The sequence below is a fragment of the Ranitomeya imitator genome, chromosome 8, assembly GCF_032444005.1.
Source record: "Ranitomeya imitator isolate aRanImi1 chromosome 8, aRanImi1.pri, whole genome shotgun sequence".
Taxonomy (NCBI): Eukaryota; Metazoa; Chordata; class Amphibia; order Anura; family Dendrobatidae; genus Ranitomeya; species Ranitomeya imitator.
In genome coordinates, this window is record NC_091289.1 from 63,188,689 (window position 1) to 63,213,124 (window position 24,436).

Below are 24,436 nucleotides of genomic sequence, written 5' to 3' on the forward strand. Positions count from 1 at the left end.
CAGTTAAGCCAGGTCATAAAGAGGGGGTGGGGTAGATGGCCACTCAGGTATGCAAGCAAGAAGCAAGGGAAGTGAAATACGAATGGATAGAAAACAATGGGTAAGCAAAGCATACCAGGTGGGAAGGTCATTCAAGGTCTGTCCTCTTGTGTGGATCATCTCACTGCAAGAGTACAAAATATTCAAGATTTTGTGGTTCAGAATCCGATGTTAGAGCCTAGAATTCCAATTCCTGATTTGTTTTCTGGGGATAGATCTAAGTTTTTGAATTTCAAGAATAATTTTAAACTGTTTCTTGCTTTGAAACCTCGCTCCTCTGGTGACCCCGTTCAACAAGTAAAAATCATTATTTCTTTGTTGCGTGGTGACCCTCAAGACTGGGCATTTTCCCTTGCGCCAGGAGATCCTGCATTGCGTGATGTAGATGCGTTTTTTCTGGCGCTTGGATTGCTGTATGATGAACCAAATTCAGTGGATCAGGCAGAGAAAATCTTGCTGGCTTTGTGTCAGGGTCAGGATGAAGCGGAGGTATATTGTCAGAAGTTTAGAAAGTGGTCTGTGCTTACTCAGTGGAATGAGTGTGCCCTGGCGGCAATTTTCAGAAAGGGTCTTTCTGAAACCCTTAAGGATGTCATGGTGGGACTTCCCACGCCTGCTGGTCTGAATGAGTCTATGTCCTTGGCCATTCAGATCGATCGGCGCTTGCGGGAGCGCAAAGCTGTGCACCATTTGGCGGTATTCTCTGAGCATAGGCCTGAGCCTATGCAATGTGATAGGACTTTGACCAGAGCTGAGCGGCAAGAACACAGACGTCAGAATGGGCTGTGTTTTTACTGTGGTGACTCCACTCATGCTATCTCCGATTGTCCTAAGCGCACTAAGCGGTTCGCTAGGTCTGCCACCATTGGTACGGTACAGTCTAAATTTCTTTTGTCCGTTACTCTGATTTGCTCTTTGTCGTCCTATTCTGTTATGGCATTTGTGGATTCAGGCGCTGCCCTGAATTTGATGGACTTGGAGTTTGCCAGGCGCTGTGGTTTTTTCTTGGAGCTTTTGCAGTATCCTATTCCATTGAGAGTAATTGATGCTACGCCTTTGGCCAAGAATAAGCCTCAGTACTGGACTCAATTGACCATGTGCATGGCTCCTGCACATCAGGAGGATATTTGCTTTTTGGTGTTGCATAATCTGCATGATGTGGTCGTTTTGGGGTTGCCATGGCTACAGGTCCATAATCCAGTATTGGATTGGAAATCTATGTCTGTGTCCAGCTGGGGTTGTCAAGGGGTACATGGTGATGTTCCATTGCTGTCAATTTCGCCTTCCACTCCTTCTGAAGTCCCTGAATTTTTGTCGGATTACCGGGATGTATTTGATGAGCCCAAATCCAGTGCCCTACCTCATAGGGATTGCGATTGTGCTATTAATTTGATTCCTGGTAGTAAGTTTCCTAAGGGCCGACTGTTCAATTTATCTGTGCCAGAGCACGCCGCTATGCGGAGTTATATAAAGGAATCCTTGGAGAAAGGTCTTATTCGCCCGTCGTCATCACCGTTGGGAGCAGGGTTCTTTTTTTGTGGCCAAGAAGGATGGTTCTTTGAGACCTTGTATTGATTACCGCCTTCTTAATAAGATCACAGTCAAGTTTCAGTACCCTTTGCCGCTGCTGTCTGATTTGTTTGCTCGGATTAAGGGGGCTAGGTGGTTCACAAAGATAGATCTTCGAGGGGCGTATAATCTTGTGCGTATTAAACAGGGCGATGAATGGAAAACAGCATTTAATACGCCCGAGGGCCATTTTGAGTACCTGGTTATGCCATTCGGGCTTTCTAATGCTCCATCTGTATTTCAGTCCTTTATGCATGACATCTTCCGAGAGTACCTGGATAGATTCATGATTGTATATTTGGATGATATTTTGGTCTTTTCGGATGATTGGGAGTCTCATGTAAAGCTGGTCAGAATGGTGTTCCAGGTCCTTCGCGCAAATTCCTTGTTTGTGAAGGGGTCAAAGTGTCTCTTTGGAGTTCAGAAGGTTTCATTTTTGGGTTTCATTTTTTCTCCTTCTACTATCGAGATGGACCCTGTTAAAGTTCAGGCCATTTATGATTGGACTCAGCCGACATCTGTGAAGAGCCTGCAGAAGTTCCTGGGCTTTGCTAATTTTTACCGTCGCTTCATCGCTAATTTTTCTAGTGTGGCTAAACCGTTGACTGATTTGACCAAGAAACGTGCTGATGTGGTCAATTGGTCCTCTGCGGCTGTGGAGGCTTTTCAGGAGTTGAAGCGTCGTTTTTCTTCTGCCACTGTGTTGTGCCAGCCAGATGTTTCGCTCCCGTTTCAGGTCGAGGTTGATGCTTCTGAGATTGGAGCAGGGGCTGTTTTGTCGCAAGAAGTTCTGTTGGCTCGGTGATGAAACCATGTGCCTTCTTTTCTAGAAAGTTCTCGCCTGCTGAGCGCAATTATGATGTTGGCAATCGAGAGTTGTTGGCCATGAAGTGGGCAATCGAGGAATGGCGACATTGGCTTGAAGGAGCCAAGCATCGCGTGGTGGTTTTGACGGATCACAAGAATTTGACTTATCTCGAGTCTGTCAAACGGTTGAATCCTAGACAGGCTCGATGGTCGCTGTTTTTCTCCCGTTTTAATTTTGTGGTTTCGTACCTTCCGGGCTCTAAGAATGTGAAGACTGATGCCCTGTCAAGGAGTTTTGTGCCTGACTCTCCGGGTGTTCCTGAGCCGGCGGGTATTCTCAAAGAGGGGGTAATTTTGTCTGCCATCTCCCCTGATTTGCGGCAGGTGCTGCAGAAGGTTCAGGCTGAGAGACCTGACCGTTGTCCAGCGGAGAAACTGTTTGTCCCTGATAGATGGACTAGTAGAGTTATCTCTGAGGTTCATTGTTCGGTGTTGGCTGGTCATCCTGGAATCTTTGGAACCAGAGATTTGGTGTTCTAGATCCTTTTGGTGGCCTTCTTTGTCACGGGATGTGCGTTCTTTTGTGCAGTCCTGCGGGACTTGTGCTCGGGCTAAGCCCTGTTGTTCTCGTGCCAGTGGGTTGCTTTTGCCCTTGCCGGTCCCGAAGAGGCCCTGGACGCATATTTCCATGGATTTTATTTCAGATCTCCCTGTCTCTCAAAGGATGTCTGTCATTTGGGTGGTTTGTGATCGCTTCTCTAAGATGGTCCATTTGGTACCCTTGTCTAAGTTGCCTTCCTCCTCTGATTTGGTGCCATTGTTTTTCCAGCATGTGGTTCGTTTGCATGGCATTCCGGAGAACATCGTCTCGGACAGAGGTTCCCAGTTTGTTTCGAGGTTTTGGCGGTCCTTTTGTGCTAAGATGGGCATTAATTTGTCTTTTTCTTCGGCTTTCCATCCTCAGACAAATGGCCAAACCGAACGAACTAATCAGACTTTGGAGACATATCTGAGATGCTTTGTTTCTGCTGATCAAGATTATTGGGTGTCCTTCTTGCCTTTGGCTGAGTTCGCCCTTAATAATCGGGCCAGCTCGGCTACTTTGGTTTCGCCGTTTTTCTGTAATTCTGGTTTTCATCCTCGTTTCTCTTCAGGGCAGGTTGAGCCTTCGGACTGTCCTGGTGTGGATACTGTGGTGGACAGGTTGCAGCAGATTTGGACTCGTGGTGGACAATTTGACATTGTCCCAGGAGAAGGCTCAACGTTTCGCTAACCGCCGGCGCTGTGTTGGTCCCCGACTTCGTGTTGGGGATTTGGTTTGGTTGTCGTCTCGTTATGTTCCTATGAAGGTTTCCTCTCCTAAGTTTAAGCCTCGTTTCATTGGTCCGTATAAGATTTCTGAAGTTCTCAACCCTGTGTCATTTCGTTTGGCCCTTCCAGCTTCTTTTGCCATCCATAATGTGTTCCATAGGTCGTTATTGCGGAGATACGTGGCGCCTATGGTTCCCTCCGTTGATCCTCCTGCCCCGGTGTTGGTCGAGGGGGAGTTGGAGTATGTGGTGGAAAAGATTTTGGATTCTCGTATTTCGAGACGGAAACTCCAGTACCTGGTCAAGTGGAAGGGTTATGGTCAGGAAGATAATTCCTGGGTTTTTGCCTCTGATGTTCACGCTGCCGATCTAGTTCGTGCCTTTCATTTGGCTCGTCCAAATCGGCCTGGGGGCTCTGGTGAGGGTTCGGTGACCCCTCCTCAAGGGAGGGGTACTGTTGTGAATTCGGTTATCGAACTCCCTCCTGTGGTCATGAATGGTACTTCGGCGAGTTCTGTCCATGGACTCCCTCTGGTGGCTGTGAGTGGAGCTGCTGCTTCTGAGGTTCCTTCCACAGGTGACGTAGTTTATTCGTTGGCTGGCTGCTCTATTTAACTCCACTCAGATCGTTACTCCATGCCAGCTGTCAATGTTCTTGTACTGGTTCAGTTCGCTCTTGGATCTGTCGGGTGTCCTGTCTACTCCAGCAGAAGCTAAGTCCCTGCTAGTTTATTATTTGTTCTTTGTTTTCTTGTCCAGCTTTGCTATCATGATTTTGCTTTGCTAGCTGGAGGCTCTGGGATGCAGAGTGGCACCTCCGCACCGAGAGTCGGTGCGGAGGTCTTTTTGCACACTCTGCGTGGTCTTTTTGTAGTTTTTTGTGCTGACCGCAAAGTTACCTTTCCTATCCTCTGTCTGTTTAGTAAGTCTGGCCTCCCTTTGCTGAAACCTGTTTCATTTCTGTGTTTGTGACTTTCATCTTAACTCACAGTCAATATATGTGGGGGGCTGCCTTTTTCTTTGGGGAATTTCTCTAAGGCAAGGTAGGCTTTATTTTCTATCTCTAGGGCTAGTTAGCTCTTAGGCTGTGAAGAGGCGTCTAGGGAGTATCAGGAACGCTCCACGGCTATTTCTAGTGTGTGTGATAGGATTAGGCGTTGCGGTCAGCAGAGCTCCCACTTCCCAGAGCTTGTCCTTTGTTGGTTTAACCATCAGGTCTTTTCGGGTGCTCCTAACCACCAGGTCATAACAATTAACCCTGTAAGTGTGACCAACGTTTTACTATTGATGCTGCATCAATAGTAAAAACATATAATGTTAAAAATAATTAAAAATAAAACATTACATTCTCCCCTTCCGGCGTCCGCGCCAGCCTTTCCCGCTCTTCGCGACGCTCTGGTCCCAAGCATGCATTGCGGCAATGACCCCAGATGACGTAGCGGTCTTGCGAGACCGCTACATCATCAAGGGTTATTGCCGCAAGGCATTACTGGGAAAGGAGCGTCACGAGGAGCATCGCTAAAAGCCTGGGCTGCATCCTGGGGCCGCCGGAAGGTGAGTATATAACTAATTTTTATTTTTATTCTTTTTTAAACAGGGATATGGTGCCCACATTGCTATATACTGCGTGGGCTGTGTTATATACTGCGTGGGCTGTGTTTATATACTGCGTGGGCTGTGTTATATACTGTGTGGGCTGTGTTATATACTTCCTTGCTGTGCTCTATACTATTTGGCCGTGTTATATACTACGTGGGCTGTGTTATATACTGCGTGGGCTATGTTATATACTGCGTGGGCTGTGTTATATACTGCGTGGGCTGTGTTATATACTGCGTGGGCTGTGCTATATACTGCGTGGGCTGTGCTATATACTATGTGGGCTGTGCTATATACTACTTGGGCTGTGCTATATACTACTTGGGCTGTGCTATATACTACTTGGGCTGTGCTATATACTACGTAGCTGTGCTATATACTATGTAGCTGTGCTATATACTATGTGGCCGGCCGCGAACAATCAGCGACTGGCGCAGCCCGGCCGGCCGAATCCTGTGTATTCATTGCATTATTCTGAAATAATAATAATAATCTAGTTGTACATATAAATAAGACAAACATCCAAAGAAAAAGGAAGAAACACCTCTGCACTGCTGCAATACGTGAGACTCTGATTTAAAACCTTTTAAGTTATAGCCGTAATGTGTATCCCCTTAACCCAATGGGGTGCTGCATCCAAAAAGGCATACATAACAGATCATCCAGAAGAAAAAACGAAGATGGAGCGCACTTACCCAGGTAAAAACGTCACAGTTTATTCGGACATACAGCAAAACTAACAGGGAGGGGTGTGGATCAAAGACGGACGACGGCCGTTTCGTGCCCACGGCACTTCAACGGGTCCTAACAACGAAATGAGGAAGGGAGGGCTTTTTTACCTGTGCGGACTCGCCGACTCCTCCCATTCCGAATATGTCCGAATAAACTGTGATGTTTTTACCTGGGTAAGTGCGCTCCATCTTCGTTTTTTCTTCTGTACATATAAATTAGATGGTCTTTTTTCTAAGCTAAACAGGTCACTTAAGGGGAAAAAAGTAAAAAAACACGCAAGCACCTAAATGGTCAGGACATACATTTTGAGATCTGTTTGGGAAATAGAAGCTCCAAAGTCATCAGGGCAAATATTATTACATTTTATTTTATTGTACCAGATCCTCAAAACTGACAACCTTTTCATCATGGTTGAGTTTTTTTAACTTTAATATTGATGCCGTGTCAATATCAGTGGGGTCCAATTCCCAAATCTTTCTACTAATTATTTGAAGCTGCTCTGTTTCCACAAGCTCTGCATTATACACCTGGTTGTAGTTATTATATCTGCAACACTACCATTGAGCACATATGTAGGCTGCTTGGCGAGGCCTAAATCTGCTCTACCATTAAAAACATCCTGTGTATATTTTGCTAAACTTTTGTAAAGTACTTTTGCCTGGACAAAAAATATTGGGATACATCTACTTAGGGCTGATGGGTCTTTCACATACCAGTGCTACCTGTGTTACAGAGAGCACTTGTACCTATTCATACAAATATCAAAGACTGACGTCCCTTCCAAAAAAAAAAACTAGTGTGTACAGGTGCAAACTGGGAGTAGCCATCTCCATACATAGCTAACAAATAAAGTAGCACTCTGTAGCGCTACAGCATGTAGACATGAAATATGTGAAATTTGAATGTAGCCTTCAGCCTAGGAGAGGATTCTCATTAGGGTAGGTTCCCAACAATGTGGGCGCCTTGCCGTGGCTGCTGGGTATACATGAATTGGCCATATTATGAGCTAAGTATCTTTTGTTTTTTCCGATTTTCTAGAGCAGAAGAGCAATTCATATTTCATATATTTCATGTTTGCACGATATAGTGTTAGAGTGCAGCTTTTTTTCTTAGCACTTGTACCTATGACAGTCTATGGAGTTGTTCATGTCTGTAATTTTTTGCGGACCAAGTGGTCCTTGCAAAATCGCGGAGACCGGTCTGATATTGAGCTGAGTGTCTGCTCAAGTCTTTGGATCTGTGAAAAAATTTGACTGTGTTCTCTTGCCACCTCGCAGCTGTCCGTTTTTCATGGACTGTCAGTGGAAGCTGGAGAATCCTCTTTTTATTTCACATACATGAAAATCTGACCAATCTCTGATTAAATTCAGATGACACTGAAGAAAATCTCTGATGAAACGTAAAAAAAAAACCCTGACATCTGAATGACGCCTTACACTGAGGCCTAAAATTTGGACTATATAAATTGTATAGCTGATGTGCCAAATTTATCAGAATGGGATTTATTTTTCGATTCTCAAGGCTGGCATACTTTAGCTTGGTATTTTGCCCTTAAGCTTTCACATCTGGTACATTTTATGACGCATCAAAACTACAGTGGTCCTTGTCCTTGGTTTTGCAAGAAATTGTAGCTGGTCTTAAGTCCTTGTATAGGGCCTCGCTGTGGTTCCTTTTACTGCGGGGGACCCTTGGAAACAGTGCTAAACCACCACTGCTGACTGCTCAGGATTGGTGGGGTCCTAGAGGTCTTGGGGTATCCTGCTGCAGCCAGGCACCTCCTGTGTGATCAGTTTACAGGCGGTCAGCAGATTGCACAGCCTGGGAGAGGCCATATGCACAGGCGTCAGTGCTGCATGCATCGCTGGGCTGTGTGCACACTTGGTCACTTATGCCACCTGGCAGCTACAGGCAACTAATGGGCACCACTGCCAGTTCTCTTATTCCTATTGCTGCTTCTTTTGGCTATTACTTGCCAGCCGGAGAGGTTGGTTGGCTCCAGCAGGGTCAGCAGTGATCTGATTTTTTGCCTCTTCTGTCTAGCATTGTTTCGTCTTTTGACTCGTTTTTCCTTCTTAGTGTATCCGAAACGTCTATACCAGCAAGATCATCAGCAGTGACCGTGATCTCCTGTCTCTGGTATTCTTTGGTACCAGGGAAAGCAAAAGCGCTGATTCTTTCAAACACATTTATGTTCTTCATGACTTGGATACACCAGGTAAAAGTTTTTCTTTAAAAAGTAACGTGATTAAACAGAAAACAGATCCGTGGTTATTTATTTATGTTTTTATTTAGTTATTTTACAATTGCTGTGCTTCAATGAATGTTCAGTAGACGCTTGATTCTGAACTGATGATGTTTTATTCTAATTGCATAACCCTTTACTTTGATACTTAAAGGGGTATAATGGCCGGCCTCGGCTATAATAAAATAAAACAGGGGTGTACTCACCTTCCCCAGAAACATTGGTGAGTTTCCTCCGATACTCCTGGTGTCTGTGCGAATATTAATTGAAAAGGACCACACCTTTAAGGTTGGATGCAGACATTGCGGATTCTGTGAAGATTCTCCATGCTTGTTGGTGACATGCAGAAATGGTGCTGATATACAGCGGAGAATCCGCAACGTTCGCAGCCTTGCAGTATAAATGGCTTATCAGTAAAATCTACCCGTGTATTCTATATTGTAATGTGTTTTAACCCTTTTAACTTTCATTCTTTGAACAGCTTTAGACTGTTTCCATTTTGGATTATTCTGCATACAGAGCATTGCTTGCCTTGGATTAGTGATGATTTACAGTCACAAGGCTGCAGAATATTGGAAGCCGTCCACAAACGTGACGGACCCCGTGCCCTACAGCATCCTCTATAATTTGTGCACGGCACAAAGGGTAATAAGTGTGTCCGACAGCAGATAACAGGCATCAGAAATGGGCACCGTGCATTAAGTGTGGGCCTCAGTGTTCTCCATCAGAATCCTGTGCTCGGTGTAATGGAGGCCTCTCTGATCTGCCGCCATGGTATAGCATCAATAAATGCAATGTTTTTCAGGTTTTATCTTGGCTCGGCTCTGGACCAGTCCTTACTGATGTGTTTGTTTAGGTGCAAGGCGGGTTCTGGACCTGGATAAATACCGGGAGGAGAAAGGAAGGGCGTACTTCACTGACACCATCGGGCATTCATCGGACTTCTCCCTGGGGGAGGCGCTCTGGCACTGCTCCAACCTCTTCAGCAATGTGAAGCAGAAGCTGAGTCACAAGCGTATCATGTTGTTCACTAACGAAGACAATCCGCATGCCAGCGAGTCTGCCAAAATCACACAGGCGGTGACCAAGGCGAAGGACCTCCGCGAGCTGGGTGAGGAACAGGCGTTTTGTCTTTTTACACTATACCTGCACTCAAAAGTTTCTTTTTTACATAGTTAAGACCCTCATTGATCACTTTAGACCCGTTGTCCCCCACCTTTCATACTGTGAGCGCCACAGGTTGCTGTAAGCGTCATGAGCCACAATCTGTGCAAAGAAATGATTGAAGCCATAGTTAGATAAAATAATAACCGCTAACTAGTGATGAAATGGTCATCAGTACAGTAGGAGGTTATTATGGGTCACAGGGCGAGTGTAGCTACTACTTTATGCTATATTTCATATAGCCTGCCATGTCTGCCAATGTGGAGATTGTCCGGCTGTGACCACATAGCGGAAGGGAGCAGGAATGCTGTGCTGTTCGTATGCGTTGTCTGTAACCCGGACCACCCCACACCTACCGTGATACTGAACGTACCTGAGGGCTGACCGGAGATTCCTTCATATCGCGGTTCCACCACGGACTGTGAACATTCAGGCTGACGCTGAACTCCTGGCCTTATAGGAATATATCACACTGTTAAGTTGGAAGGAGGAGACCCACAGTCGTTTCACACCGTGATGTATGAATGAGGCTTTAGGCTACATTCTGAGCACGGACCATGATCCGCAGTAACCGTGGGTCTCCCAAACCTGATGGTCTCATAGGGATATACCGTACATACCTCCCAGCTATGAAAGATAACCATGAGGGACACGGACTGCGACGTGGACATGTTTAATTTACGGTAAGTGAGTTCCCTGACCTCACCCTCCTCTACATCCACCCACTCTGAAATATGCTCCCACACACAGTGTGATGTCCCCACAGTGTACACACAGCTCTGCTACATCCACACACACAATGCCTCTTGCACAGTGTGATGTCCCCACAGTGTACACACAGCCCTGATACATCCACACACACAATGCCTCACGCACAGCGTGATGTCCCCACAGTGTACACACAGCTCTGCTACATCCACACACAATACCTCACGCACAGTGTGTTGTCCCCACAGTGTACACACATCTCTGCTACATCCACACACAATACCTCACGCACAGCGTGATGTCCCCACAGTGTACACACAGCTCTGCTACATCCACACACACAATGCCCCACGCACAGTGTGATGTCCCCACAGTGTACACACAGCTCTGCTACATCCACACACACAATGCCCAACTCAGTGTGATGTCCCCACAGTGTTCACACAGCTCTGCTACATCCACACACTGGTGACCAGAAAAATGCCCACAGGAAAAATGCCCACAGGAAAAATGCCCACAGGAAAAATGCCCACAGGAAAACTGCCCACACGGAAAACTGCCCACACGGAAATTGCCCACATGGAAAATTGCCAACCTGGGTCGCCAAATAGAGCTTTTATTTCTTCTAGATAGCTTATCAGAAAATCATGGACGAACAATATTGTTTATGGACACATTGGAAAACCATCATACATCATTATAAGTGATCCGTGTCTGCAGCCACAATCCTTATATGAATGTAGAAAAGCCGCGGAGACACCATCACGTGTTTCTCAACGCAAACAATAAATAGCCAGGTCTTTCACCGGGAAGGAACAACCACGGGAAGGGCAGCATCCAAAAAGGAAAACCACCTATGCCAAAACATGGTATCCATCCACAGACGGCTGTTTCGGGGTATTTGCCCTTCATCAGTGTGGAGTAGAAAACTGGCTATTAGGAGCAGTGCCTCCTTGTATGAGACCTCAGCTGCATTCACTGTAAACTGTAAAATGATAATTACAGTCAAAATTATCTGTATAAGTTTCTTCAGCTATTAAAAAAAAATCATGGACACCTTACATTTCTTTTAGGGTGCTTCCACATTGCACTCAGGCACCCATTTGGTTGCCCTGTCGGGGCTTATGTCCGAACCCCCCGCAAAACGAGAGTCTGATGTATGCACAGACAGGGCCATAGGCTATAATGGTGCTGACAGAATGAACGTGCGCTCTGTTGTGCACCATTTTGGGGCGTGTAAACCTACTGGACACAGACCCCCAAACATAGAAGACTGTCTGAAAATGATGCACGTTGGCTCTGCCAGCACTTTTATAGTCTGTTGTCCCATCTGCACTTATGTCTGAATCTGGCGAAACATTATTTGTTTTAGGTCACCTTCATAAAAGAGAAATATATTTGCGTGGTCATTATTTGTGGAAACCATGCCTCACCATGAAGAAATGGTATTTGCATCCATCCAAGACTGCGCAGAGAATACGATTTATCAGCGACTGGCTGACTAGAGCAGTGAGGCATTTATGTGACCGATCTAGTCCCAGTACAAGCACCTCAGCTGCGGCAGGACGCTGGCGCTGGACCCCGGGGCATGTGAGGGAGTACAGAGGAGTTCATTTTATGCACCTTTTAGGCTGTGGGCACACGTTCCGGATTTTTCGTGTTTTTTTTTTTTCCGCTATAAAAACCGCATACATATGCATCCCATCATTTATAATGTATTCCGCCATTTTTGTGCATATGTTGCTTTTTTCCGCGGTAAAAAACGCAGCATGTTCATTAATTTTGCGGATTTCCCACTATATTATTGCATTGGGAACCTCGGGAAAAATCTGCAAAAAGCGTGAGAAAAACGTGAATAAAACGTATGTGGATTTCTTGCAGAAAATGTCTGGTTTTGTTCAGGAAATTTCTGCAACAAATCCTGATGTGTGCACATAGCCTTTCACTTCAGGGATTGTGTAACTGAAAGTGGATATTCCCTTTAAAGGCAACCTGTCATGTAAAATAATGGTAATAACCTGCAGATGTGGGGTTAATCTGCAGGTTAATGGCATTCTGACACTGTTTGAGTACTGCACTAGAGCCTCACTACCGGGAGGCGATGAACTTCACCCCCCTCCGGCAGCCGCTTTTTAGTCATGGGAGTTTTGGCGCCGGAGCGCTTTCAGTCACCGCTCTGTGTATAGAGAGTGTCGGCTGTAACAGCGCCCCAGGACTGACTGTCAGCAGCTCCGCATTGTAGCTCAGTATTGTAGCCTGCTGTCAGTCAGGGTCGGGGGCGAGGTTACAGCCGCCACTGAGCAGTGACAGCACCTGGGCCAGTATCGCCCTATGACTGAAAGAGCGGGGCTGCCGGGGGAGGGGGGAATAAAGTTCAATTCTTCCTGGCAGCGGGGCTCTCAGTGTGGTGGCCACATGGTGTCAGAATGCTATTAACCTTCAGATTAACCCTATACCAGCAGGGGCTAACATCATTATTTTACATGGCGGGTTCTCTGTAATATGCTGGGGCTGAGGGCTGTTCAGCATGGTTCTGTGGCTACATGTACTGCTCATCTGAGAGGGAGGAACCATAAATCCCTCAGCTCTCTCTGATTAGCAGCTTTGTATTCTCATACTGTGCAGACACGGGGGACATGAGCAACAGTCTCTCAGGAGTGATGGCGGCGTGGGGGGCCGCGAACCATGGGTTGCCCTGCTCTAGGCTGTTCAGCCACAGAAGCGCGGAGCTGCAGCGTACAGACTGTTGAGCCTGTACATACTGTGTGCACTTATGCGGTAGTTCAGCCCTTCTTGCTGAAATGGACACTTTTCTACAGTCTTTTAATGTGTTTGGCTGTAATATTTTGCCTTACAGAAGGAATATATATTTGTGCCACAGAATCCTATTTTGTTTGTAGAATGATATACTGTATATTCAGGACAAATCTATTTATGCTTTTCTACATTGCATCTAAAGCGGTCCTCCAGTCTTCTGTATTGATGGCCTATTCTAGTGCAGGGGTACTGCAGATTCCGCCATTCTTTTGAATAGTGGCGGATGTTCATAACCCGGCCGCAGCCAGTATACAGTTGACTGATCCGTGCTGTTCGGCTCCGTAACTGAGCACATCCGGCCAGGAACAGCTGATTGGCGAGGGTGCTGGTGGTCGCTCCCACCCATTCTGAAATTCATGGCCTTGCCTAAGGTATAGACCATCATTATAAAAGTACTAAACAATCCGTGTCACCAAACGGATCAGGGATAAATGGCTTAATGCCCAGGTTTATGTAGTTGCAGATCTGTAGCTAAACTTCACAGGCATTGTCGGGTATTTTCAGGGATTTTCTTGGATCTCATGCATCTTGAAAAAGACGGTGGTTTTGACGTCTCCTTATTCTATCGTGATATTGTGAATATTGATGATGATGAAGACCTCGGCGTACAATTTAAAGCTTCCAGAAAGCTGGAAGACCTCATGAGAAAAGTGCGGGCCAAGGAAAATAAGAAGAGATCTTTGTGCAGGTAGGAGACCTACAGTTAACACTATTAACCCCTTCTCGACATAAGTCCAGATTGGGAGTAAGTTCCCACATCAGGATATGGGGATGGTGCGGGCACATATGTAGTTGTGTTATATCCTAGCAGATTACCCCCACACGTGCTGCTGTCAGTGGCGACCACGGCATTTGAGGAGTTTGGCAGAGAAAACGTGCTCCTTCAAACTGCGATTGTGGGTGGGTGATGGGTAGCCCAGGGTTTAACAATGGCCCCGGGGTCTGCCACAGACTATAGCCTATTGTAACTTGCTGTGCATTAGTGCAGTGTATCATTAATGTCCCCTTATGCGAAGAAGAGAAGTCCATTTTCAGCATTTAGCCCCGGTAACTCTCCTCTACGAACCCCAAACGTTAAAGTTTGGATTTGTGCATGTCTATATAAGAGCCTAATATCGATGCAATGCCCGCTCCCTGCCCCATTATGCCATGCGCTTTTGGTGAGACGCATAACAGAAACATTTTTTTTCCCCATAAGAGTTTTTATTTCTTGTAATGTTTTTAATGTTACAAATGGGCGAGAGACTTTCTCATATCATTTATGACCCAATTCCCTGTGCTGACAGTGGATCACTGCGACGACACAGAAGAGCCCACCTAGCCATTGTGACTGTTAAGGACAGTCCATTGCTTTCCAAATCATCTGTTTATCCATTCTTGCATGCCGTGATCAATGTCAGTGCAGGGACCAAGTGTGGTGGGGGCCTTTATCCCTGAAGTCTGAGCCCATAGAATACATAGCCCATAGAATTCAATGGGCCCGCCCAAAAAAATGGGCGGGCCCATTGAAGGCCGCCCACGGTTATTCCCCAGCATGCCCTAATAGGCATATGCCATTTTATATGAGCCCTTTATAATCATAGGGTGTTTGGATAACAATACAAAAATAAAAAATAAGAATATATTTCTGTTTCCAGTCAACCTAAAAATTCAGTTGTGCCCCATTATTACACCTTCAAATATTTTGGGAAATATTGGGATCCCGTGTGTTCATTTTGTTAAAGGACAAGGCAAGGGTATGTTATAAGGATATGTGCACACATTGACTAAAATTTCTGCACCATTTCTCACAGCTGCAAAAACATGTGTTTTTGGTGTGTTTTTGACTAATTTGAGTGAAGTCGATGGTGAAAAACACACAGAGAATTGACATGCGGCAGATTATTTTCTGAATCAAATCTGCAAGTCAAAAATACGCAACGTGTGCGTGACACATTAGGTTTCTCGTTCACTTTGCCGGAATCAGGATTGCTTCAGGTTTATCTAGAAAATCTGCAAGGAAATACCGCACCAAATCTGCTATGTGTGCACAGAGCCTAATAGTGCTTTTACTGTGAATTTAACATCCACAACTAGAATGTCTTTTAATGTGTTCACTCAGATTTTAGTTCTTCCTATGATTATTTTTCTTCTTAATTCAGAATCCCTTTAAAGTTGAATGATGACCTCTATCTTACTGTGGGAGTGTATAACTTGGTCCAAAAGGCTATGAAACCAGCTCCCGTAAGGCTGTACAGAGACAGCAACGAGCCTGTAAAAACGAAGACAAGAACATTCAACAGGGAGACGGGTAGTCTCCTGCTTCCCAGTGATACGAAAAAAGCTCAGGTATTTAGGGTGATGGTGATCTCTGAGTGTAGGGTTAATCCACCATGCTTGATTAGTATGATCAATGAGCGAATCATTTTGCAGGAAACCGGTCCAGTGGCCAAGTCAGAATTTTGTGAGGGCTGGACGGGAGCCCTGTGAACCGCCTCTTCTGGAGCGGCATGTCTGCCTCCTCTTTGATGAGCTGGCACGGTGCAATGTTGTGTTAGTGCGTCATGCCACAACGATGATGTCGCACCAGGCCAGCTAGTCAACAGGGGAGCCAGAGATGCCGTCAGGTAAGAGGCCGTTCGCAGGGTCCTGAAAATAATTTTACCCATATCTAATTAACATCAGGTAAACTGATTGATTTTTTTCTGTTGGTCAGAGTTACGGAAACCGGCAGATTGTACTCGAGAAGGAAGAGACTGAACAGCTGAGGAGGTTTGATGATCCTAGCCTGGTGTTGATTGGTTTTAAACCAATCACATTGCTAAAAAAACATCATTTTATCCGACCTGCCCAATTTGTTTATCCAGAGGAGTCCATCGTCAGTGGTAAGTCTTGTTTTGGCCTGAAGATTAAATAGTGCATTCTCATGTTATTAAAGGGAACCTGTCAGCAGGATTGTGCTCAGTAACCTACAGACAGTGTCAGGTCGGCGCCGTTCTACTGATTACAATGATATCTGGTGATGAAATCCGTCTTGTGGTTGTTGTTTATTCTTTATTTTCAGTTTTGTGTTAATGATATGCTTGTGCTCCGGGGCGGCCTGTGGGGGTCTTCATGTGGTGCTCTGATTGGGTATTCACCAGTATGGCTTCTGACAAGTCACTGACTTGCCCCCTAGTTAACATAATGAATATCAGTACATACTGAAGGAAAAAAAAAAACCCTTCTAGAGGCAGACGCCGGCCGTGGAACCTGTGCTGCAGCATAATCGCATGTTAGTGTCCCAATAAAAAATGTGATGTTACTCAGATAGGGAAAAAAATCCATTTTAAAATGGTGCCTGCGCAGTAGCTGCTATTGGTGTATATAGATGATTCAATTACTGTTATTGTGCATGCGCCAGCAGCGCTATATTGCTGGAGAAGAACAAAAATTCCTCCTCCAAGATGGCGCCTCCTGCACAGTAGCAGCTATCGGAAATAGCCGAGAGCTGCTACTGTGCAGCTGCACTGTTGGCACTGCAATCTTGGAGAAAGAATTTATTTTTCCAGCAATATAGCGCCACTGACGAATGCAGAGTAGCAGCTATCGGATCACCTATATACACCGATAGCAGCTACTGCACAGGTGCGGCGGGCACCATTTTAAAATGGATTTTTTTCTCTACCTGAATAACATCAACCACATTTATTTTTGGGACATAAACATGCGATTATGCTGCAGCACAGGTGACACGGCCGGCGTCTGCCTGCAGAAGTGTTTTTTTTTTCTTCAGTATGTACAGATATTCATTATGCAAACTAGGGGGCAGATCGCTGAGGGATCAGACGCCATACAGATAAATACCTAATCAGAGCGCCACATAAAGACCCCCCCCCACAGGCCGCCCCGGAGCACAAGCATATCATTAACTCAAAATTGAAAATTAAGATTAAACAACAACCACAAGACGGATTTCTTCAGCCAAGGTATCATTTTAATCAGTACAGGGTGGGCCATTTATAAAGTTGCATCCAAAATGGCTGACTTCAAAATGGCCACCATGGTCACCACCCATGTTGAAAAGTTTTCCCCCTCCCATAAAGTAATATGCCACAAACAGGAAGTTGATATCACCAACCATTCCCATTTTATTTAGGTATCCATATACATCACCCACCCAGGTGTATCCATATACATGGCCCACCCTGTATAACGTCACCGACCTGACACTGTGTGTAGGTTACTGGGCACAATCCTGCTGACAGGTTTCCTTTAAACTGCTTTAGTTAGTTAGACAGCATGAAAATCTGTACGCTGTCAACTGACTTAACTTTGCTATCTGCTGTCATTCTCCTGCGAGACGTTTTTGTCTTAATGTAATCATAGGGTACAGCTTGTTTTCTATGGAGCTCCACCACCGGAGTATGTACAGTAGTTACATTCCAGGAGGGGAGTTAGCTCCTAACATGCCAGTCAGCTATTTCCATCCATGGACCTGCAGTTAGGTGCTCTCCTCCCTCCCTTTACTCTCCCTGCTCCTGATAGTGGTTAGTTACTCTGTTGCTTGTTAAAGTAAAAAAAACAACCACTACATACTTACCTACCGCTGTCTGTCCCCGGCGCTCTGCTTCTCTGCTCTGGCTGTGAGCACAGTGGCCGGAAAGCAGAGCGGTGACGTCACCGTTCTGCTTTCCGGCTGCCCGGCGCTCACAGCCAGAGCAGAGAAGCACAGCGCCGGGGACAGACAGCGGTAGGTAAGTATGTGGCGTTTGTTTTTTTTACTTTAACGATGGTAACCAGGGTAAACATCGGGTTACTAAGCGCGGCCCTGCGCTTAGTAACCCGATGTTTACCCTGGTTACCGGGGACCTCGGGATCATTGGTTGCTGGAGAGCTGTCTGTGTGAGAGCTCTCCAGCGACCAAACAGCGACGGTATCGCTACAGCGTCGCTTAGTGTGACTGTACCTTTAGCACTGTGACTGTCCCTCCTGCCTCAGGCCGTGCAGAATGGGCCTCGTGCCAGACATTGCATGATTGCTTAATCCAGTAATTCTGATGGACAACTCCGCAAAACCATCAATAGTCACCGACTGGAACAGCATGATGTTTATTATCAGACTACTTGCCATGGCTTGAAGGGCAGCGGTGGAGTTCTAAGTTCTTTTTGGCTTTTCTTTTCGATTATACGAACATTGCACGCTCACCGAAGCAGTTCTGAAATGAACCTGTAGCTGTTGCAACTATTTCATACTTTCCTAATACATCTGTTTAATTTCACCAAGTGCATGCTTAAAAGGGTTAATTCTGATCCAATTTTTGTAGATTAATTGCTGGGTGATTAATATTGGATGAAAGTTGTCTATTCTACCCCATCAGTACAGGGAGGCAGTATTTAAAGCTAAAATGACAGCAACATGTGTACAAATTACCGTAGTTGATGGATTCTACAGTTTCTTCAGCCATTTCTAGAATCTCTTATATTAAAAGTGATTTGCAAGATAACGATGTTTTCCATGTATGCGTTATATACATTTTCAGGAGTTGTTACCGAAAGTTGCCATATTACCCTTGTTTGCTCCTGGATGTGTCTTGAAGGCTAATAGAAAAGGTGGCACAGTGCCAGGGTACACGTATATTGAGGATTTACAGGGAATGCTCGTGTACACCGATGTAGGCACGACCCTGTTGCTTACTTTACGCTCTTACACTAGCTCCTGAGTTTAACCAGACATCCGAGTACCCCTGTAGAGCCACTATGACCTTATGTCCGCTTGTATAGAGAAACCATTAAAAAATAGACCTTGAAGATCCGTCAGGTGCTGCACCCAGCCAGCTTTTCCCAGCCCTGGTGATTGACAGGTCTCTCAGTATGCACAGGAAGCGACTTGTCAATCACCTGAAGTGGTGCTGTGAAGAGCTGGACTAGGCTCGTCTCCAGGTTTTTTAAAGTATATTTTTTCTGAAATGCCAGAGAGTTTCCACGAAAGACATACCTGGCTGCAATCATACAGCCAGTATCTGATCCAGGCAGTTCGTGGTTTCCGCAGCATTGATCACTTGAGAGCTTCCTTATAAAGCTTATATACAGTGAAAAAATAGAATTATTCTTACCGTTAATTCGGTTTCTAGGAACCTTCCACGACAGCGGTACTGGAGGATGTCTCCCCGCCCTAATAGGGGACAGGAAACACAAAGAGGTTAAATACCCTCCCCTTCCTGCCACCTCCAGTGTTTTTTCTGGACACAGTAGTATGTATAGTTACCACTTAAGTGCAGGAATCATCCAATAAATCATCAGATAGGGAGGGAAATTAGTGCTGTCGTGGAAGGTTCCTAGAAACCGAATTAACGGTAAGAATAATTCAATTTTCTCCAGTCACCTTCCACGACAGCGGTACTGGAGTAGTACCAACAAATAATTTCTAGGGGGGGACAACCGCCTGCAGAACTGTTCTGCCGAAAGTTAAATCCCGGTTGAAATCAAGCCTGTAATGCCTGGTGAACGTATGTACTGATGACCAGGTGGCAGCTCTGCAAATCTGCTCCGTAGAAGCGTCACCTCTCTCTGCCCATGATGTCTGACACCGACCGTGTAGAATGGGCCTTCAGTGATGGAGGAGGTGGTAGATTCTGGGATGAGTATGCCAGAGATATGGCTTGTTTAATCCAGTTGGCGATAGTATTTTTCGTAGCCTTTTTGCCTTTGTTCTTCCCGGAGAGTTGAATAAAGAGATTTTGGTCAATCCTCCAACTCTCTGTTTGTGAGAGATAATGTAAAACCACTCTGCGGACATCCAGAGTGTGGAAGGACTCCTCCTTCACATTAGAAGGATCCGGGTAGAATGAGGGCAACACTATGTCCTGACCTCTATGAAAGTCTGATGTAACTTTAGGTAGGAAAGTAGGGTCTAGACGCAGGATAATACTATCAGATGTTACCCTCAAATAAGGCTCTTGTATGGATAGAGCATGTAGTTCCCCTATCCGTCTGGCAGAAGTAATAGCCACTAAAAAGACCGTTTTTAGGGTAAGAACCTTTAATGAAATCTGAGATAAAGGTTCAAAAGGATCTTGAGTTAGACTTTTAAGGACCAGATTAAGGTCCCAAGGAGAAGTATTGTTGAGAACTCTGGGACGGATTCTAGTTGCTGAAGTAACAAAGCGCCTGATCCACCGATGTTTGGCTAGATCCTGATCGAAATAGGAGCTAAGTGCAGAAATTTGTACCTTTAAAGTGTTAGGCTTAAGACCCAACTCCAGACCCTTTTGCAAAAAGTCCAGAATTTTGGCAATGTTTGGATGAAAAGGGTCAGGAATATCTGGAAGATACCAAGATGAAAACCTCTTCCAGATTTTGGCATAAATAGCATTTGTTATGGGTTTTCTACTGTTCTGGAGAGTATGAATTACTCCATCCGAGAGACCTCTTGCCTTTAGTATCTCGGCCTCAGAAGCCATGCCGAAAGATTCAATCTGTGAAGGTTTGGATGCAGCAATGGACCCTGACAAAGAAGATTTTCCTTCTGGGGTAGATACACTGGATCTTCCTGAGCCATGTCTAACAGGGCGCTGTACCAACTCCTTCCTGGCCATGTTGGCGCAATCAAAATTGCCGTAACTCGTTCCGATCTGATCTTCTGTAGAGTCTTCGATATCAATGGGATCGGAGGGAATGCATAAACAAGGTTGAACCTCCACGGGTGAGAGAACGCATCCATGCCCAGTGCTCTGTCTGTCATATTTACCGAGAAATAAGATCTTAGTTTGGCATTCTGACCGTTGGCAAAAAGGTCCACCTCTGGGATCCCCCATCTGGAAATCAGGGAGAGAAAGACCTCCTGGTCCAGACACCATTCTCCTGGATGCACATCCCTTCTGCTCAAAAAATCTGCTTGGGTATTGGCTGACCCCTTCAGGTGAATTGCTGAGATAGAGAGAACATTTCTCTCCGCCCAGAAAAAAATGTTTGAGGCTACAATCTTTAGTTTCTTGAATCTTGTGCCTCCTTGATGACGCAGGTATGCTACCGTGGTCATGTTGTCGGAATATATTCTGACATGGTGTCCTTGAACAAGGGAGGATGCAGCTCTTAATGCTTCTTCTACCGCTTTCAGTTCTCTGAAGTTTGAGGAGCTTGCTCTGATGTCTGGGCCCCAGGTGCCCTGGAAATGGGATCCCTCGACTATAGCTCCCCATCCCCTTTGACTGGCATCCGATGTTAGCGTCTTTAGTGGGATCTGATCCCAACTGACCCCCTTTTTTAGGTTTCGAACCTGTAGCCACCATGTCAGGGATGTCTTGACATGATTGGGAAGGCAAACTCTCTTGGAGAGAGAACTCTGCTGACCGTTCCAGGATGATAGGACATGAGTCTGGAGAGCTCTCGAGTGGGCTTGTGCCCAAGGTACCATCTGGATACAAGATGTTAGAGATCCCAGCACCGACATAGAATGTCGTATAGTAGGAGCCTTCAGGGTTTTGAATGCCGAAATCTTCTGTACCAGATCGAGTTGACGTTCTCTGGGCAGAAAGGAACTCCTCGACTCTGAGTCCAGAAGGACTCCTAGGAACTTCTTCCTCCTGGAGGGACGAAGGTCCGACTTCTCTAGATTTGGGATCCAACCCAATGATTTTAGGATTTCCAGAGATCTTGTTAAGTCGGCTGTGAGGCGGGAAACTGAGGGAGCGACAATGAGTAGATCGTCCAGATAGGGTACTATGCAGATCCCTTGAAGACGGATGAATATAATGGCTTCTGTCATGATCTTTGTAAAGACTCTGGGAGCTGAGGCAATTCCGAACGGAAGGGAGTTGAACTGGTAGTGTACTATCTCCCGATCCTGAGATATTGCGAATCTTAGGTACTTTCGGAACTCTGGATGGATTGGGACGTGATAATAAGCGTCCCTCAGATCCACTGTAGCCATCTCCCAGTCCTGTCCTATCAGAGGGATCGCTGTTTTGACCGACTCCATCTTGAACCTCCTGTAAGTTATTACTTGATTCAGGGGTTTCAGGTTGATTATAATTCGGTGCTTCCCCGAAGGTTTCTTGATCAGAAACAGGTGGGAATAATGTCCTCTGCCAATTTCTTGCTGAGGTACTGGGGAAATTACTTCCTCCTGGAGTAAGTTCTGGAGGCCGGAAAGGAATGCGCCCTGAGGACTGAGACTCTGTAACGAGGTTATCCTTAAGTGATGAGGGGGAGGGCTCTCGAACTCTATTTTCAGTCCATTTTGGATAGTGTCGAGTACCCACTGGTTCGACGAAATGGACCTCCACTGGTTGATGAAGCTCGAGAGACGCCCCCCGACGCCCTGGGCGTAGTCACTGTTTGTCCGGGGTCTGCTGGGACTGGGGAACCAGGATGTTCCTACCTTTCCCTCCTTTGAATTCCCATTGGAAGGGTTGCTCCTTTGAGGGATGAAAAAAACGTTTCTTCGGATTTCTCTGTTCCGGAAGCGCTTTCTTTTTGTCCGTTGCCTTATCCAGAATATCATCCAGGGCCTGCCCGAATAGATAGCGGCCCTGAAAGGGAATGGCACATAGTTTTGTTTTAGACGTTATATCCCCACTCCAGGACTTGAGCCATAGAGCTCTCCTGGCTGAGTTAGAGAGCACTGCTGATTTGGCAGCCACTCTTACGGACTCTGCCGAAGCATCGGCCAGGAAGCCCGTAGCTTTCTGGAGAAGCGGAAGAGAATCTAATATTATCTCCCTAGATGTTCCCTGGGTAAGGTGGTCTTCCAGCGTGCGGAGCCAACGAAATAGGGATCTAGCCACGCAGGTGGACGCAATGTTTGTTTTCAGGAGATTGATAGAAGTCTCCCACGATCTTCTTAGCAAACTCTCCATTTTGCGGTCCATAGGGTCTCTGAGTTGGGACGAATCCTCGAAAGGGAGGGTTGTCTTTTTGGACACTCTAGAGACCTGCACGTCTACTTTAGGTGTATCCCACAGAGAGACATCTCCATCTAGGGAAAAGCGATTTTTTTAGCTCAGAAGGAACAGAAAGACCTTTTTCAGGAGATTTCCATTCATGAAGGATGAGACTCTGTACATTCTCATGTATAGGGAACCCCTTTAATTTTTTAGGTTTCAACCCACCGAACATCTCATCCTGCACCGATGGCTTCTCCTCCTCCTCCTCAACACCCATTGTCCCCCTGACCATACTGATTAACTCCTGTATGTCTTCTGAGGAAAAATAATATTTTTTACTCTCCTCTCTGGGGGTGGAAGTGGAGCCCTCATTCTCCCACAAATCCTCCGAACCGGAGGAATGAACTTCACCAGAATCTGAGTCAGAGAAAACCGGCGCCGTCTTCCTTTTTTTAGGAGGAGGAGGCGGAGGTAACAGAGACTGGGAAAGGGCCGATACCGAGGATTGCACTTCCTGTTTAATGAGGGATTTAATGCTCTCAAACAAGGATGGCTGTTCTGAGCGAATTATTTCATCGGTGCAGGGCTGGCACAGTCTCTTCTTGTAAGAAGAAGGTAGCTTTGATGCACAAACACCGCATTTACGATCTTCCGTTTTTGTCTTGGAAGATCTGTCCTTCCTAGGGGCAGAGGCCTTGTCTCCCTAGAAAAGAGAGAGAAGGGGGACTAAGTATATGGCACCCTAAGGAATACAAGGATAGAGGGACCTTAACCCACTACTCACGGTAGGAGGGAGGACGCAGGGCTCGGCAGAAGCAGAGATAGACCTGTCACCTTCCATGGTCAGTCAGTACTGAAGTCCAGTCAGTCAGACAGGGGGCCTTACCTGGAGGTGACTACCAGGGTTAAATACCGTGGCAGTTGCGTCCGATGTTGTGCTCCTCCTCCCGGTCCCAGGCGTAGGGGAAAGACCGCTATGCCGCCAACAGAAACTGCAGCCTGACGCGCGTGCGTTCCACCGCTGGAACGCACATGCCGAGAACCGGAAGTTCGGGTACTTCCGGTTCGCGCGTTCACTGCTTCCGGCCAAGAAGCGAGGAGGAAAATGCCGGGGAGCCGCGCGGGGACCCCGACTGCACCACACCGCTCCGCTTTACTCCCGAAGGAGCGCGGGAGGAGCGGAGAAAAGTCCCGAGTCCGCACCATGTGGGGAGACGGAAGCAGCGCTACAGGGAGGAGATACATCCTGACCCAGGCTGCCCGGCTAGGTAAGATGCGAGTGCTCCGATCGCCGGCCACGGCAGCACTACCGCAGGACCTCTTCATGCCCCAAAAGGGGACAGGAAAAACACTGGAGGTGGCAGGAAGGGGAGGGTATTTAACCTCTTTGTGTTTCCTGTCCCCTATTAGGGCGGGGAGACATCCTCCAGTACCGCTGTCGTGGAAGGTGACTGGAGAAATAGAAGATTCACACCGCTCTAAGATCATCTCCAAGTCGTGGAGGACATTTGTGAATTCTTTCCAATTAAATTCTATCCTGATTCTTAAAATTGCAGTAATTAGGTTGTCTTGGTGCCTGTTTGTGCCGGACTGCCAGATCCTCTA

General features: G+C 46.2%; 1 protein-coding gene across 2 annotated transcripts in view; it reads left to right on the forward strand.

Annotated features, from left to right (window-relative positions):
• Positions 1-24,436, forward strand: part of XRCC6 (X-ray repair cross complementing 6) — a 66,898-nt gene that overhangs the window by 28,801 nt on the left and 13,661 nt on the right. For both annotated transcript variants that reach the window (XM_069737035.1, XM_069737036.1), the window contains exons 4-8: positions 8,133-8,271; positions 9,155-9,409; positions 13,492-13,675; positions 15,129-15,315; positions 15,683-15,851. In XM_069737035.1, the coding sequence (XP_069593136.1) occupies positions 8,133-8,271; positions 9,155-9,409; positions 13,492-13,675; positions 15,129-15,315; positions 15,683-15,851 (934 nt within the window). The remainder of the gene's footprint in view (positions 1-8,132; positions 8,272-9,154; positions 9,410-13,491; positions 13,676-15,128; positions 15,316-15,682; positions 15,852-24,436) is intronic.